General features: G+C 38.5%; 1 protein-coding gene across 1 annotated transcript in view; it reads left to right on the top strand.

Moving 5' to 3' along the window:
- The window catches only part of SLC25A21 (solute carrier family 25 member 21), a 497,244-nt gene that overhangs the window by 426,458 nt on the left and 52,249 nt on the right, over positions 1-18,537 (top strand). The window contains exon 4 of the mRNA XM_003831781.6: positions 15,042-15,108. Coding sequence (XP_003831829.1) covers positions 15,042-15,108 — 67 coding nt within the window. The remainder of the gene's footprint in view (positions 1-15,041; positions 15,109-18,537) is intronic.

The following is an 18,537-nucleotide window of genomic DNA, read 5'->3' as shown; positions in this document are numbered from 1 at the left end:
CTCTGAGGGAGATAGGAAGGCATTGAGAAATTAGGCACAGAAGAGTGACATGATCCATTTTTTATTTTAATAGGAACATTCTGGTACTGCTTGGAGAAGAGACTGTAGGCAAACCAGTTGGGAGACTGTTGCAATGTTTAGAGTAAGATATGATCAGGGCTTACACCAGGATAGTAGACATGAAGTAGAGAAAGAACTCAAGCATGATTTCAAAGATTCTGGCCTGAGTAACTGGAAACATGGAGTTGCTATTCACTGATGATAAAAATAAAATACTTTAGCCAAATTAAATTTAGAAGAATTTAATTGAGCAAAGAACGATTCGCGAATCAGGCAGCCTCCTGAGCCAGGGTAGGCTCAGAGACTCCAGCACAGCCACATAGTAGAGGATTTATGGACAGAAAAAGGAAAGTGACATACAGAAAACATAAGACAGGTACAGAAAACAGCCAGATTGGTTATAGTTTGGCATCTGCCTTATTTGAACACAGTTTGAACAGTTGGCCACATTGGATTGGCCAAAATTCGGTGATTGGCAGAAGAGTAGGCTGCAGTCTGTTTACACTTCCCTTTAGGTAAAAATTCATGATAGATAGAGAAACCTTAAGCTGAACTTTAAATATGTAAAAAGGCAGGCTTAGGCTAAACTTGATTTAACACTGATCTGGAGAATATTGTGGGTGGAGCAAGTCTGTGGAGGGAGAATCTGGAGTTCATTTTGAACATGCCAATTACAAGATGCCTGTTAGACATCCACGTGGAGATGGTTAGTAGGTGACTGGAGGAACTGGAGATGTATGACAGTTATCAGCATATGGTGGATAACTAAAGTCATAGGACCCGATGAAATCACCAGGGAAACAGACAAAGTCCACAAACTAAGCCGTAGGGTTGTCTTCTGCATTGTTTTTCAAGTGTTTTGAATCCTACTTAGTTTATCCAACTCATAGGATATTGACTGAAGGAGTTAGGTAGGGAAATAGCTAACCCTTATTTATTCATTGATAATAATGTGGTATGAAGGAACTAATTTTTCAAAATGATCTGGAAAACTGTGCATATGCAGAAGTCTATAAAGTACATGTAGACGTTGACTCAGTAAATCCAGAAAGCTCAGTGACTGTTTATTTAACTTGTGTTTTAGTCAGTTAAATAAGGACTTGGGCACTTTTTTAAAAAAACGGATGCAGAGGACTGAATGACAAAAGAGATGACAAACCTTGGCTCAGCCGTTCCTCAAAAGCCAGCATTTTAGCTCCATGCAGAAACCAAACAGAGCCTGAGGTGGAGGCCTTCAGCCAACATTAGAGGCATAGTCAGGGAAGAAGTGTTAGAGCCAGGAGGTAGAATGAAATTCCCCAGTGGACTTGATAGTGACTCCTTGAGAACGTGGAAGTCATACGGTGTTCAAGAGCTGAGGTTTTGGAGTCAAATAGACCTTTGTTATTGTCCTAACTCCATCACTTACTAGCTGTTTCACTACTAGGAAAGTTGCTTAACTTCGCTTGAGAGAATATTATCTATGTCATGTAAAAAATTGAATGGGATAATAATTGTAAAGCGTTGTGCACAATTGCTATTTTTGTTTCTAACATATCCCTCCCTCAATAGTCTCAATTCCTGTAGAAATACAAACGGTCACCACACTTTTCCTTTGGAGACTAATTTAGTGAATTGAAAGTCCACTAAATCAGACTGTAAATTGTAACCTTCAAAATGCGCAGGTCCAAAGCTTGGGTATTTGGCAGGGGTGGGACAATGGAAGAGCTGCTTTTAACTCCAATACCACTAGGGGGCACCTCCAGAAATTAATTTTGGCATGTACTATAATAACCAATGGCCATAGTTAATGCACTTCCAAATGTGAATTATACTTGGGGAACAGTCTGCTTGGTGCACTTAGTACATGGCATCTTTGGCTTCAAACGTGTATGAATTGGTTGCAGCAGAATTCCACAACAGGGTGTGAATTCCTGAGGCACTGGGTCACACACTTAGTTAAGGTTCCTTTTGTGGAGGACATCTCTGAATTCTGAGGCTTTCTGCCCCAGCTGCCGTCATGTTAGCCCTGTAGCTAGGTCAAGCTGTTAAATGAGGCAACTAACAACAATGTACTAATTCATTTCCATAAACACTAGTACAGAGAACTGGCATAGACTCCATCTTTCTTCCACTAGTAATGCAGTGGAATTAATTTGCTCACTTTTTGTACAAGAGTTTTCCATGCTGGGTAAACAGCTAACGTGGTTGAGCCAAAATTTAAGGCCAAAGAGTGTGGCTCCAGAGCCCACACTCATATTGCCTTTACTGACAAATAACATCAAATTAATACTAACTGCCAGAGAGTGGTGATTAAAAACAGGAATAACCGTTAAGCAGTTTATAACCTGGATTAAATATGGTAATCATGTGACTAATACATATTCAATTCAGTGAAAAATATGCAAGTCATTCCGACTGTTAATATGGATGCTGAGTCATGTCTGGGTATATGAATTTATATATATTTGTTGATGTATACATATAGATGTATATGTATAAGAGTGTGTGTGTGCATATATGCATTTAATATAATGTTATCTGGGTGTTACTATGTGTCAGACCTATAAGGTAATATGAAAGGCAACATCTTGGTTAAATAATGCAGGCAGGTACAGTATCAACATTTTGTCTACCATGTCAGAGAAAGGTCCTTGGAGAAAATTAAGGTCTTAGTTGATTTCGGACAATAGGATCCTAGAAAAAGGTGTTTATCCTAGTGCTTGGCACAGAGTATATTTATGAAAGAGTGAGTTAAAATGTGAATGATAGTTACTTTATGAATGGGAGGGACAGAAACTAGAAACAGGAGATAAGAAAAGGGGAGCTGGTGAGAAGATGAGAATGGTCAGAATGGAGCAAGGAATTTCCTCAGCAAGACTTATTTATCAATGAGCTGTCTGGTGAAGGACTTTATAAAAAATAGATTTAGGGGTACTAGCACAACTGGGTTACATGGATGTATTGCATACTAGTAAAGTCCAGGCTTTTAGTACCCATCGCCCAAATAAATGTACATTATACCCAGTAGGTGGTATTGTTTTCCTCACCCCTCTCCCAATCCTCCCAGTTTTGGAGTCTCCAAAATCTGTTATTCTACACTCTGTATGTCCATGTGTACCCATTGTTTAGCTTCCACTTATAAAGGAGAACACGAAGTTTTTTGACTTTCTGTTTCTAAGTCATCCCACTTAGGATAGTGGCATCCAGTTCCATCCATGTTGTTTCAAAGACATGATTTCATTCTTTGTTATAGCCAAGTAGTATTCCATGGCATACCACATTATTTTATCCAGTCATCTGTTGACGGACACTTAGATTGATTCCATGACTTTGCTATTGGGAATAGTGTTGCAATAAACAGATGAGTGCAGGTATCTTTTTGATATGATGCTTTTTTTTCCTTTGGGTAGATACCCAGTAGTGGGATTGATGGATTGAATGATAGTTCTATTTTTAGTTCTGTGAAATCTCCATCCTGTTTTCCATCGAGGTTGTAATATTTTACATTTCCACCAGCAGTGTAGAAGCGTTCTCTTTTTTTCTGCATCTCCATCAACATCTGTTGTTTTTTTGACTTTTTAATAGGCATTCTAACTAGTGTAAGGTGATGATATCTCATCATGGTTTTAATTTGCATTTTTCTGATGATTAGTGATGTTGAGCATGTTTTCATATGTCTGATGGCCACGTGTATGTCTTCTTTGAAAAATGCCTATTCGTGCAACCTACAGAATGGGAGAAAATTTTTGCAATCTATCCATCTGACAAAGGGCTAATATCCAGAATCTACAAAGAACTTAAACAAGTTTACAAGAAAAAAATAAACAACCCCATCAAAAAGTAGGCAAAGGATATGAACAGGCACTTCTCAAAAGAAGACATTTATGCAGCCAACAGACATATGAAAAAATGCTCATCATCACTGGTCATCAGAGAAATGCAAATCAAAACCACAATGAGATACCATCTCACGCCAGTTAGAATGGCGATCATTAAAAAGTTAAGAAACAACAGAGGCTGGAGACGATGTGGAGAAATAGTAATGCTTTTACACTGTTGGTGGGAGTGTAAATTAGTTCAACCATTGTGGAAGACAGTGTGGCGATTCCTCAAGGATCTAGAATAAGAAATACCATTTGACCCAGCCATCCCATTCCTAGGTATATACCCAAAGGATTATAAATCATTCTACTATAAAGACACATGCACACGTATGTTTATTGCAGCACTATTCACAATAGCAAAGACTTGGAACCAACCCAAATATCCGTCAATAATAGACTGGATAAAGAAAATGTGGCACATATACACCATGGAATACTATGCAGCCATAAAAGAGGATGAGTTCATGTCCTTTTCAGGGACATGGATGAAGCTGGAAACTATCATTCTCAGCAAAATATCACAGGGACAGAAAACCAGGCAGCACATATTCTCACCCATAAGTGGGAGTTGAACAATGAGAGCACATGGACACAGGGAGGGGAACATGTTGGAGGGTGGGGGGCTGGGGAGGGATAGCATTAGGAGAAATACCTAATGTAAATGATGAGTTAATGGGTGCAGCAAACCAACATGGCACATGTATACCTATGTAATAAACCTGCACGTTGTGTACATGTACCCTAGAACTTAAACTATAATAAAAAAAAAAGAAAAATGCCTGTTCATGAACTTTGCCCACTTTTTAATGAGGTTATATGTTTTTTTCTTGTTGAGCCATTTGAGCTCCTCGTAGATTCTGGATATTAGCACTTTATCATATGCATTGTTTGCAAATATTTTCCCTCATTCTGTAGACTGTTTACTTGGATGATTGTTTCTTTTGCTGTGCAAAAGATTTTTAGTTTAAGTCCCATTTGTCTATTTTTGGTTTTGTTGCATTTCCTTTTGAAGACTTAGTCATAAATTTTTTGCCTCAGCCAATGTTCAGAAGAATTTCTCCTATATTTATTTTTCTAGTATTTTTATAGTTTCAAGTCTTATATTTAAGTCTGTAATCCATTTTGAGTTGATTTTTGTATATGGTGAGAGATAGGGGTCCAGTTTCACCCTTCTGCAAATGGCTCTCCAATTTTCCCAGAACTATTTATTGAATAGAGTATCCTTTCCCCAATATATGTTTTTGTCAACTTTGTCAAAGATCAGTTGGTTGTAGATATGTGGCTTTATTTCTAAGTTCTCTGTTCTGTTCCACTGATCTATCTGTCTGTTTTTGTGCTAATGCCATGCTGTTTTGGTTATTATAGCCTTTTAGTGTAATCTGAAGTCAGATGATTTGATACCTCCAACTTTATTCTTTTTGCTTAGGATTGCTTTGGCTATTTAGGCTCCTTTTTGGTTCCATATGAATTTGGAGATTGGTTTTCTAATTATGTGAGGAATGATATTGGTAATTTGATAGAAATTGCATTGAATCTGTAGATTACTTTGGGCAGTATGGTCATTTTAGCAATATTGATTCTTCCAGTAGATGAGTATAGGATTTTTTCCCACTTGTTTGTGTCATCTATGATTCTTTTCTCAATCTTTTGCAATTCTCCTTGTCAAAGTGCAAATACTCCTTGTAGAATTTTTCACCTCCTTGGTTAAGTATATTCCTAGGTATTTTATGTAGCTATTTTAAATGAGATTCAGTTTTCGATTTGGTTATCAGGTTGATTATTATTGGTATATAGAAATGCTACTGATTTTTGTATGTTGATTTTGATTCCTGAAATCATGTATCAAATCTAGGAGTATTTTGTGGTTTCTAGGTATAAAATCACATAATCAGTGAGAGATCATTTGACTTCCTTTTCCAATTTTGATCCTTTTATTTCTTTCTCTTGCCTGATTGCTCTAGCTAGGACTTCCAGTACTACGTTGAATATGATTGGTGAAAGTGGGCATCCTTGTCTTGTTCCATCCTTGTCTTGTTCCTTGTCTTGTTCTTAGGGGAAATGCTTTCAGCTTTTCCCCATCCAGTATGCTGTTGGCTGTGGGTGTGTCATATATGGATGGCTTTTATTATTTTGAGGTATATTCTGGTGAAGGACTTTTTTTGCTCCATGATTGGGTTGTCTTTCCTGGTTTTCAGTCCGAGTCCAAGAAATAGAGTTGTTTTTTTTCTTAGAGTCCTTTTCCTCATAGTGCCACCCACCTAAGTGAAAAACTGCCCTTTGATGATTATTATTTCCTAGTGGAAAGTGTTCATCTTTATAAGCAAAGTGATCTGCTGTCACTGAAAATTAATACACTTACCATATAGTCAGTTATAAATAAGTTTCTTCACTTACAGATTAATGGGGCAATGAACACCCACATTTTACCAATACTATTCACCTCTTTGGTTGCTTCTCAAGTATCTTTTTCACTTTTTCTTTCCTTAGTGTTTTCCATCAGGGTTCTGGTTCTCATATCACACTAATGCCTTTCTTGGGTTGAACTGAGCAACATGTTTAGTGCATTGAGCACCCTGCCAACTTTCCAGGGAATGGAGCCATGGACTTACCTCCTAAATGATACTGACAGCTACAATAAATTTTTGTATTTTAGAAAATCAAAGTTGTAGTTTATTTCAGTTGCACCCAAAAAAATTTCATTGTTGTGGTAAAATCATAACTAAACATTCAGTTTGAAAAGTGTGTTCAGGAAAACTTGAAAGAATTCCTCCATACAGCGTATAATGAAAGTGGTATGGTTTGGGGTAACAAATCAATCCAAAGACCATATGCAGAAACTTAATGGAATTAATTCTCAGTAATGAATAATGAAAACTATATTGTCTGTGCCTGAAGACCTGATATGAGTTGAGTAGGCAAAACTTTTGTTAGTTTTATGTTAGAATGTTAGCTAAAGCTTATGTGCACTTCCTTGAAATTTATTTGCTGCTTTTAAAAGAAGAATCTGTGTCACTTACTCTTTTGAACTGTTTTTCCTCCCTCTAAAAGATATGTGGTTTTCCCTCCCTCTTTTGCCTCAATGAAAATGGCCCCAAGATGCATGCAATTTTGTGAACTTGAGATTATAGATTCTACATAATTCAAATCACAGAGCCATGAAACCCCACTCTTTCATTTGGATTCTGTGAACTGCTGACACTTGTGGAGTGCAAATGATGTCAGAATAATGCCCTAAAGGTGTAGTGTGTAGTGTCAGGACCAGAATTCTGGTCTGGGATACACGATCCATCAAGCAATGGAAGCCGTGCACTCATAACCCAGGGTTGAGCGTGGACTTCGTTGTTTTAATTACAGAACCACAGCATGTGGGTAAGAAACTTGGATCTGACAGCAGAAGAAGAAAGAGGATATTGTATGCCTTCAATCAGCTTTGTATTAGGAGATCCTTAAAGGAAAAATTTTGTGAAAAAAGAAAGAGGAAGAAAACAACAAACTAGCAAGATCTGTATTTCAGTATAATTTGGAGAAAATGACTGATTTGGGTTGGTCATGTTGCCAGAATAGATGACTCAAGGCTTCCATACAAGAAATGGAAATCAGGAGGATGCCTGAAGCCTGAAAGAAGAACAAATTGCAAAGATATGATTGACTGTAAGGCTTCAAAATCAACTGTACCAAAGATGAGCTTGAATCATTGCCCAGAACAGAGCTGAATGGTGATGTTCATTTGGGTTCTGACTGTTGAAACAAAATAAAATGTAGTAATTGTACTCTGTTAGGTATACAGACGTGTTAATGCTTTCCAATTTCCCCAACTGGGGATCTGGTGTCACTTTCCCTGTCGCTCCTATTTCATGCTTCACTGGTGAGTATTATTGCTGCTCTGGATGCTTACTGAATGCCAGGTTTTTGGCAAAGAAGTGGGATCCAGGTGAAAGCATCCTTCTCATGCTGTGTGTGAGTGTGTTGCAGGTGGCTTGGAAAATGGCTTTTCAACTTGGAGGTCATTTCTGTAATTGATATTTTCAGGCTCAGATAATGTGCATCTCTATCCTGGCTTTCCCAGTGTGATGGTTGCTGGACTTTGATTATGAATATCAGCAGTTTGGATCCCAAAACACTTCATCCCTGACAAACAGGGAAAGCCCCAGCTTCCATGAGCAGCAAATTTACACATTGATCTTTTCCTCTTTTAGGAGGAAAAATGTCTTGTTCACAGATTTCTTTATATGCATTTTCTCTTTAGTGTATCAGTTTAGTTTTATGGTAACATTTCTGATAGACAACAAGGTTGACTCTTTCTAAACGTCAGTTGTGAAGCAGCTACACTGTTTTTCTTTCTCATTGGGAGCTTCAAATAAGAAAATATTCCATTTTCTTGCTCCTAACACCAAAAACCTAATAGCCTAGTAACTTAGGAAATTTCTCAGCCTGCTTGAAAGAGGAGTTCAACTCTATGGTACAAATGATTCCCAAACACATATTTTCTACATACTAAATTAGAAAAATACCAGCAAAACCAACAATGGGGGTGACTCAGAGGGGTAAAAGGAGGGGCAGACAGGACATGTGATTTTTCCACTCCTTTTTAGTTTCTTTACCTGAGTCAAATTTTCAGAATGTTAAGCCTTCCCCTGTCTACCCACTATTTACCACAAAGTCTTCAGATTTCAGTAGCTAACTTAAAGCAAGGAACTTTTTTTAGTCATTCAAACTGACTAAAGATATCAGGTACACAATGTTTAATTAAGGCTCTGTCTGGCTGACTGGTCTCTATAGGTGTCTAAAATTTAGACTTAAAAACAGGGTAACCTAAAACTGGACCCTACTAATGAGAGACAATAAGAAGGCATCTTTGAGGGTTTGCCTTGCTCTACATGAACCACAGAGACTGGACACAAGCTGGAACTCATAGGAAATTTCACATTTCCTTGCTTCCGTACAGTCAGCATCTTTTCACTGGTTGCTCTGTGACCTCGTAGCCACCCATATGTTAGATAGCTTCACACTTTTAAGATGGGGGGGTGGGGGGGTTGAATGAGGGATAAAATTATTTTGTAGGGTTTGGCAGAAATCTGTATTTCAAATAAGCTATGTGTGAGCTGTCTTTGAGAAGAACACGTGTGATGTAGTTTTTGATCTTCATTTTACAGATATACATAAGTAATACAATTAAAAACAAATGTGATCCAATATTGTAGCACTGTGTATCTGCTTAGGTTTGTGAAAAATACCTCTCATTAGTCTATAAACCATCACAATCTAGTGGCTTTGGAGTCCTGGTACCCCCTCCTCATATTTGCTGTGTGACTTTGGTCTGCTAGCTTCTATGTATTCCATCTGTGGTAAGGGGTTCTTTCACAGACAATCACACTAATGGGATGGGGTTTTATGTGTGATGGGCTCCCCAGCATAAACAATCTGAGACCATTTCTTAACAATAGTTCTCACAGCTTCCTTATAAATGCATTGCTTAAGATTTAACAATTATCTTTAATATAATTATGATTTTAAGAATTTCAATTTAAGGCTCTTTGTTCAGAAAGGGATGTGCTCCATCCTTAGCTTGGGAGCAATGATGTCTCACTTGGCTGCAGTCCACAGGCATCTCACACAGCTAGGAAACACCTAGCAAAGAAGACAGGACTTTTCTTCCTGTGGGCTTCTTTGCCTTAGACTGGAAATCCAAGCCTTCCAGCACACCATTCCCTCTTGTCTCTTGGGCTAAGTTTCAGTCATATGTCCATGCCTAACCTTCTCACTAGAAAAGGAATGAGGCCACCATGATGGGCTTGAACAATTCTGCTTTATCCCTTAGGCTGGAGGAGGACTCTCCTCTCTAAGCACAGAGTATGGGGATCACTTATACTCTGAGGAGCAAGTGGGGTGAGGGGCATGTATCTTTTGGGTCAGTAACCAACACTCTCCCACATTGACAGAATTATCCTGGTGTGCCTCTTTTTTTTTTTTTTTTTTTCTTTTTTTTAGACAGAGTCTTGCTCTGTTGCCAGGCTGGAATGCAGTGACATGATCTCAGCTTACTGCAACCTCCACCTCCCGGGTTCAAGCAATTCTCCTGCTTCAGCCTCCCGAGTAGCTGGGACTACATGCGTGCACCACCACACCCAGCTAATTTTTGTATTTTTAGTAGAGAAGGGGCTTCACCATGTTAGTCAGACTGGTCTCGAACTCCTGACCTCACGTGATCCACCCACCTCGGCTTCCCGAAGTGCTGGGATTACAGGTGTGAGCTACTGTGCCTAGCCTCCTGGTGTGCCTCTTAAGGGCAAAAGTCTATCTTGGGGAGGAAAAAGTTTATCCTAGGGCTCATTTTTTTCTCATTCTAAAACAACTAGAAAATATTTAATCAATATCCCAAAAACTTTCACAAAAATGATTTTATTCATCTGAGACCAGTTCTATCAGTTATATAGTATTTCATATTACTTTAAAACAGAACTGAATAAAAATTGGAATAGAGACCTGTTTTTAGTGGCCTTTCCTGCTTCCTTCTAAAATAAGAAATGATAAGGTATTGCTGTAACATAAACAATTTTTCAAAAGCTTTTATTAAAATAGTTGTTTAAAAAAAAGCTATACAGTATAGCCTAGTGGTCAAGGACATAAAGAACTTGATTTAGGTTGCTATATCTTATTTGGCATTGACATGATGGTAGTCCTCACCAGCAAAATGAGGACAATAATTACAAATATTTTAAAGGATTGTTGTGAAAGTTGATTGAGATTACTATGTGTACATATACCTACATGTTTTTATTCTTAACACAAAAGCTATTACATAGTAAGATTTCAACAGATTTGTCTATTTTTACTTACAATAATATTTACAAAAATCCATAAACATACAAGCTAATACTTTTTTACATAGGATAGTTAAAATCAAACTCACACCTTTTAGAAGTAACAACTTAGAGAACAAAATATAAAGGCTGCCATGTAGTTCATAATACAGTTTTATGGGAGGTGTTGTCGTAGCTCTCATGCCTCTTCCAAAGATTCTTTCTTCTAGTTGGCTTGATGTGAGTCAAAACTTTAGAGTAGAGTGATGCCTTTGCCGTCATGTCGGAGAGAAGAATGCCTTCACTGTACATAAACGTTTAGAATCCCACGATCCATTCATCCAGCAAGTAGACTGAAAGCAGCTCTTGGCTGCTCGTGACGTAAGCGGGATGACGCATGTTAACAATGGGTGTCACCAATCTCTCAACTTCCTGGATTATGGTCCTGGTAAGCTGTAGGCTCTGCACAGCAAGCCAAAACCACATGAAGGCAGAATGGACAGTGCATGTGAATATAAACATCAGTTCTTTTGCAGAAAAAAAAATATCTGCTTCATAAAACATCACAATTCCTTTTTGGTTTCTAGAAAGCTGCATATAATATTTTGCGTTGGGAAAACTTTCAGTAATTATCTAGTCAAGAATAGCTATCAGCTTGAGCCCTTAACCACATGCTCTTACCTGCATTTTATATGTGACTCTTCTGGTCTGCTCAAGGGCAAATTTTAACTGAGAGTGAAGCTCTTCCTATGATTGGACACAGCACAGAGGTTCTACAGCAGCCACTTTGGCTGGAGGGACAATGATGCTTACTTTCTGGATCCAGGGCTCTGGGTTATAAATGATGAATGCAACTCAAACTTATTTAAGTAAAAGAGAGAATTTAATGGAAATGTCACTGAGTATCTCATAGAATCAAATGCAGAGGTAAATACCAATATTCGAGAAAGGCCAGACGTAACTAGGCTTAAATTCTGGAAGCAGGGCCTCACTCACAGAAACAGAGCTTCTCCTTCTTGCTTCTGTGCCTCCCTAAATGGTGGCTTCTTTCTTTTTTTATCACTGCAGATTGACTTTCTCCAAATAACTAAAAGCATGGCTGCCATTGAAATCCTAGTTTTATATGTTACAGTTTTCACCAAGCAGAGCAAGACTGACCCTGTATCATATTGTATCATATTATACAAATGTGTTTAAAACAACTTGATGGGGCGGTCCTCAGCAGAAGCGGTGCTGACCTGAGTGTTCCACAGTCCTCTATTGCATGGATATACGGTAAAAGCAATGCGAGGAGGTAGGTAGTCCTAGCTTCCATTTACCAACAAAGGCTGCCTGTGGTCTTTGAGAACTTCTTGTTAAAATTGTTCATTCTCAATTTGGAAGCTCAGGATGGTGGTATGGGAGGAGGGGAACGATCGCACATGAACGTAGCTGAGCAGAGAGAAGGGAAGTAGGGCACATCAATGAAGCATCGTCAACACAAAGCAGAGGGCTCTGGACCTCCCAGCTCTTTTCATATTAAATCCTTATGCTTCTCCCAGCTGCCTCTTCTCTCCTGCATCACACCTCTTTTTAATATTTTACCCCATCACTTTTAAAATGAAGACCTTCTGTGTACTTAGAAGACTTTAGTCCTCTTCCAGAGAAGCAGTGTAAGATTTGATGCAAAAGTCTAAGGTATGGCAGATTCTGTCTCTTCAGAGAAGTGCTTGCCCATGTCTTCTTGTTCTTTTTCTCAGAATAACAGAATCTGAGGATTGAAACAGATCAGCCTTGAGGGCCATCAAATGCATGGATTTGCTGTGTACCTCCCATTGCTGGTATTCATGACAAGTGGCCATCCAGACTGCTTGATCACATACCAAAGGGAAACTCACCACTTTTCAGGAGAGCCCATTCTATCTTTAGACAGTTCTGACCATTAGAAGTACTTCATTGTGTTAAGCTCCACCTGGGCCAAAAATGTGTCTTTTCTTGTTGCTTCCACGTGTTGGTCCTAGTTCTACCACCTGGAAACAAAGAGAAAAGTGTAATGTCTTTCCTTAACGCACACCTTTCAAAAGATCCATCATGTTCACCATATTTCTCCCTAAGATCATTCTTCTCCAGTTGAAGCAACTGTTCTTCCTATAACTGTTCTCTGTAGTGTGGGATTTCAAGTTCCTCTGTTGATCTGGACACTCTGTTTTAAAAGCTTTACTTATTTAAGTGTTTCTCTTTATTTTTTTTTCCTACAGTAATCAGGCATAGTCTTCCAGATGGGGAAAGATCAACACAGAAAGAACAGAACTAATAACCTTTTTCATTATATATATAGAACTTCTGTTCAAGAAAATCACGTTTATCTTTTGGGAAGACCAACCTATGCTTGGTCACTCTTTATGCCAAAAATTACATAGTGATTAACTTATAATGAAATTTAAATGAGAAAAGTATTTAAATGTTATTAGTTGCTAGAAGTAATTCATGTTGATGTGAGAATTTCAGGCATCAGTAGCTCAAATTGGAATGGAAAAGGGGTGGGGACAACTCATGAATTGCCATAGCTCTCCAAATCATGTATCTGCTTTACTTCCTATTCATAATGCTAGCACTATCCATTAAGTCAAAAATCGTGGGCAGGCTGGGCACGGTGGCTCACGCCTGTAATCCCAGCACTTTGGGAGGCTGAGGCTGGTGGATCACGAGGTCAGGAGATTGAGACCATCCTGGCTAACACGGTGAAACCCCATCTCTACTAAAAATATAAAAAATGAGCCACGCGTGGTGGCAGGCGCCTGTAGTCCCAGCTACTCGGGAGGCTGAGACAGGAGAATGGCGTGAACCCGGGAGGCGGAGCTTGCAGGGAGCCGAGATCGCGCCCCTGCACTCCAGCCTGGGCGACAGAGCGAGACTCGGTCTCAAAAAAAAAAAAAAAAAAAAAAAAAAAAAAGAATCGTGGCCAGAGTAAGCCCATATCAGGGAATAATTTGATCCCTTTCTTCCTCTTTATGAGATCCATAAGCTTAACAAATATTTGTGTCCTGGTTATATACAAAAAAAAAAAAAAGGATTCTGGGATAAGAACTCCAAAGGGTGCGCTGCCCTCAAGTTTCTATGTAAGCCAGTGAATTGAGGCTGGGTAAGCCCATGAATTGAGTAAAGCAGGCAAGTGCTTTAGTCCCCTCACCAAAAGGTACTGTGTAAGCCAGTGAATTGAAGGAGAACAAGAGGTCGCCGTGTTGGTTTGGGTGGTACAGTGGGTTCACTTGAATAAATTCTCAACTTCTTGTTCCCAGAAGCACAGCTAGAAGTGGATCCAGTTTAAGGGAGTTGGAGTGAAGCTTGGGGGGTGAATCAGAGAAGCTGCAGCCCCATGTTAGCTGGATATCCTAAATTAGGGACATGTTGAGCTCTGCCCTTATCTGTAGTCACTTATGGACTCATCAGGAAAAGTGATTACTCAGAAAATAATGCATAATATTCTCTTCTATTTATATATTTTAAGATTTGAAATGAAGATATGGCATATATATGAAGATTCCAGGACAAAGGAATTTAAAATTTTGAATTCTAAAAATATAATAAGAAATAAATGGTGACTTGTTATAAATCTAACCATATGTCACTCATTCTTGTTTTTTTTCTAAAAATATCTGACCATGTTGCCCATCAACACTGGCAAAGAAAACTGGCTCATGCCCTGTGATTTTACATATCAGCAAGGGAGTCTGACATTTCTTCTGTTGGCAATACATAGTCCTATAGCTGGCCCTCTGTGACCTTCTTCCACCTCCATCAAGGGAGCCTGAAAATTATGACTAAATCAGGACGGGGCTGGAAGCTCTAGTACCATACCCACAGAGCTTGTTAGTTCCCTTGTATTAGTAAAGCTAAAATTGAAAATTTCATCACCTCCTTAGCCTCAGAAAGGTACAGTCTAATGGGTTCAGGTATAATCCTAACCTCATTTGGTTGCCACAAGGGAGGAAATGCAGGACTGTAGATAGCTTGAAGCTACCTGCCACACAACTGAGAAAATAAACTCAAGAGCCCTTAGAGTAAGGAGAGTCAGATTCATCGTTAAGGTACAACTAATGGTCATGCTTAGCAACTTATCTAAGGGATTCCTGTCTCAGTTATCACGTATTCACCTTCTGAATATCATAATGCTAATAGACATAAAATTTATTTCTTTATTTTAGAATGAAAGGAAGACTTATGATTGGTGTGCTATGTTGAATAATCGGGAATACTTTAGGATTATCTTAACAAAGTCAGAAATACTTGTTTCCTAATTTCCTTACTCATAGGAAATCTTTTATTTCTCCAACAGGTTATTTGGGTTTTACAAGGGAATTCTGCCACCTATCTTGGCTGAAACCCCAAAAAGAGCAGTGAAGGTAAGCATTGCATGCGTTCGCACCAAGCAAAAGTAGGGCACAGTAACAGCTTCAGCACAACAAACTCTAAGACATTAAAATGAATTATATATAAAGCACTAAAAATTTTAATGCAGAAATTATAGCATAATTTTTATTATAATTAGACTTGGTCAGTCTCTCAAATATGTAGATCAATTTGTAGATTTTTTTAATCAGGTAAAAGCATTCCATTCTAATGGGGAAATTATTCAAAAAACAACATGGTGAATAAAATTCTAGTAATCAAACCACAAAATAGCTTGGACCTTTCTTCAAAGCAACTCAGAAATTTTCCTTTGGAGAAACAATTATTAAAGAAAGAGAGATGGAGGGAAGAGGAAAGAGGAGAGGAGGGAAAACTTTTCTCCCTAAATCATTCCCATTTCATGAACAGAGTAAACCAATATACCATATTTCTTTATATATGATTCTCATATAACATAATTTTTTGGCATGCCAACTTCATTTTCCCCCTTAGTCTCCTCTGTTAAAATTCTCTATTCTGGTTCTTACAAAAATTATTACTTCCACTACCCTGATTTCCATTTCCTTAACCACATAACTGTAGAGGTTTATGTACTACTTGCTAGTTCAGTATCTGAAGAGGAACAGGGAGATCCAGCAGAATGTCCAGGGGCAAAAGAACTCAATCTGACTACTGTCTTCTCTCAGACAAAAGTCCTGATCATAGCGAGTCTGACAGGCATTGCTCCCCTCCCCCGCACCACTGACATCACCAAATAAGGCTTTGTCCTTCCATAATAATGATAACCTAAACTTAAAGACTTACTTTCCAAGCAACATAAGGTTTTTTTTCACATACATTACTCATGTGTGTGAAAGGTATTCCCAGTACTCCTGAAAGACAAGAAGGAACAGTTCATATACTTTTACTCAGTAAGTTCAAGAGGGTGACTGGGTTAAAAATTATGATAAAATCACCCACATATATACATGAACATTCAACCTTTATATTATGTCAAAGTGGCAATTTAATAGGATTGAATTCAAGTCTAGAATTTGGAAAACAAAGCTTTAGAACATACTTTCTCTATAAACTCACCCTCTTTGTTGGTATAGGTTTTGTGATTTTATAGTATCACTTCAATACAAATTTTGTTATAAGGATCTGAATCACAGTAATGAATCTGGAATAAGTTCACCAAAGTACACAAAAGAGCTGAATTGAATTATGAAATGGCTTTACTTGATAAAAGATTGCCCAAGTAAACAAATAGAGCAGAGTTCCTGTTCAAAAGGGAAGTCACTTTGTCTGCATGGAATAATATACTCATCTGTTCAGTGATTTACATGTATAGATAAAGTAAACTAAAATTAGAGTTTTTCCTGGAATATTTTTTTCTTAATATTATGTGTTGGAGACAATTTAAACTTTAAGAGGATTAAGACTTATCAACATTAAGCAACCTTTTACAGAAAAAAAAAGTTGAGCTTTATAAAACAGAGTTAGTCCCTATTTTCCAAAAGCAATGTTCTGTGCCAGAACAATGGTTAACAGATGAACTTTTGGGCAACTGAATATGGTGTATGTGTCCCAGACATCTTGTTTCAAGTAGATTTTACCTTAAAATTATTGAGACATATGGTAAGTATGTTGGCTTTTTAAGTATAACTTGGAGTTAAGTGTATCTTTGCCAGATGGATAGCACTAGTTTTTCAACACAATTTATGAAAACATTCATTTTATAGATATTTATCTTAGGATTTGTGAGGAAAGCAATCACCTGATTTTAACGATTTCATACATCATAAACTGCTTCATTGTATGTCATCAAAGAAAAAAAATATTCAGAGACTGGGGGGGAGTGGGGGGTGTGTGTGTGTATTCTTTGGTACTGACACTTTAGTTAAAATCATTACCATAATCAGAAACAGACAATCTTAAGTTTTTATGTACTTTATTCTTTGAAATGAGCTTTATCATTAAAGTAATAAGACTTACTGATGCTAAATAAATGAAACTTCTCCTTTCACAAATTAGACAGAGTTAGTATTGTAGTTAGCAAAAGGAAAAGAAAACTTCAGAGAGACCAGCTGATCCCTCACAGATGGGCGGCACCATGGTTCCGGCTTCAGGGTCCGGTCTTGAGCTTCACACATACAGAAATACCAGTTTTCCCGTGTGCAGTTTCTCAAGGACTGCCTTATGCTAACTAAATTCACAAGAGATTATAAACTATGAAGGCTAATTAGTTCACTACAGTATACCTATACCAATCATAGTATCTACACATAGTAGATGTTCAGTTGATATTAGATGAATAAAGGAAACATATATAAAAAGAAACAGAAAGAAAACTTAAAGAAAGAAACAAAGAAATATACATAGAGAGAAAATTCCCACATCTACTGTTCAGAGTATCTGGAGGGCCAAGACTTCCACTCCTGGTGGAGATAGAGTAACAGGGACCAGTATGAAATAACAGTTTTCAAGACACTGGACATCAGATGATGAAGGCTGGAAATGCCTGAGAAATGGAAAACAAATGAAATGAGCCCTGTGATGCCACAGCTTACCACCTTGGGATACTTTCAGGCCCCAGGACAGGGAGGGGAAACTGAGGCAGAGCCCAGGGGACTCCCTGGGTTGAGAAGGAGCTGAAAGCCAGGGGAGAGCAGGGCAGCCAGAGTCCACAGGACAGAGTACCAGGGAAGAGCAGGCTGCACAGAGATAGAACTCCTGAGATCTGTAGAGGGACCCCTCAAGTGTTCAGCTGAGTATTGACCAGTGCACGCCTGCAAGGAAACTACCAATGCCTGGGAAAGAACCACCCAAAAGGCTTTGAGGGGACAGTGCTCAGCAGTCACATGGGGCTGGGAATAGTGCCTATTCCCACCAGCCAGACTGGAAAGCTTCAGCAGCCCCAGGGCATTGAGAGGAGTGCTCATATACTTAAGGCCTCTATGATTCCTTTGGTAACCTAAGTTACAGGGAATAAAAACTAAGATTTTTCAAAAGTCTCACTTGTGCCAGTCCTGTCAGGGAATCTTACTTAAATTATCTTATTTAATGATAATCTAAAAGGTAAGTTTTGTGTTCTTGAGAGTTAGAAAGGTTAAGCAGCTTTCCTGTGCTTTCACAGCTAAGCAGCATAACCTGGATTCAGCTCTAGGACTGCTCATTTCAAAATGCCAGCAAGGTGATTGTCAAAGTGATGATGATGATAATCATAAAAATGAAGAAAAATAAATTACTTTTAAAAGCTAAGATTGCCTGTAATCCCAGCACTTTGGGAGGCCGAGGCGGGCGGATCACGAGGTCAGGAGATCGAGACCATCCTGGCTAACACGGGGAAACCCCGTCTCTACTAAAAATACAAAAAAATTAGCCGAGCGTGGTAGTGGGCACCTGTAGTCCCAGCTACTCGGGAGGCTGAGGCAGGAGAA

This window comes from Pan paniscus, chromosome 15, assembly GCF_029289425.2.
Source record: "Pan paniscus chromosome 15, NHGRI_mPanPan1-v2.0_pri, whole genome shotgun sequence".
NCBI classification, from domain to species: domain Eukaryota; kingdom Metazoa; phylum Chordata; class Mammalia; order Primates; family Hominidae; genus Pan; species Pan paniscus.
The sequence above is the reverse complement of the archived record's forward strand: the minus strand, read 5'-3'. Positions and strand labels throughout refer to the sequence as shown.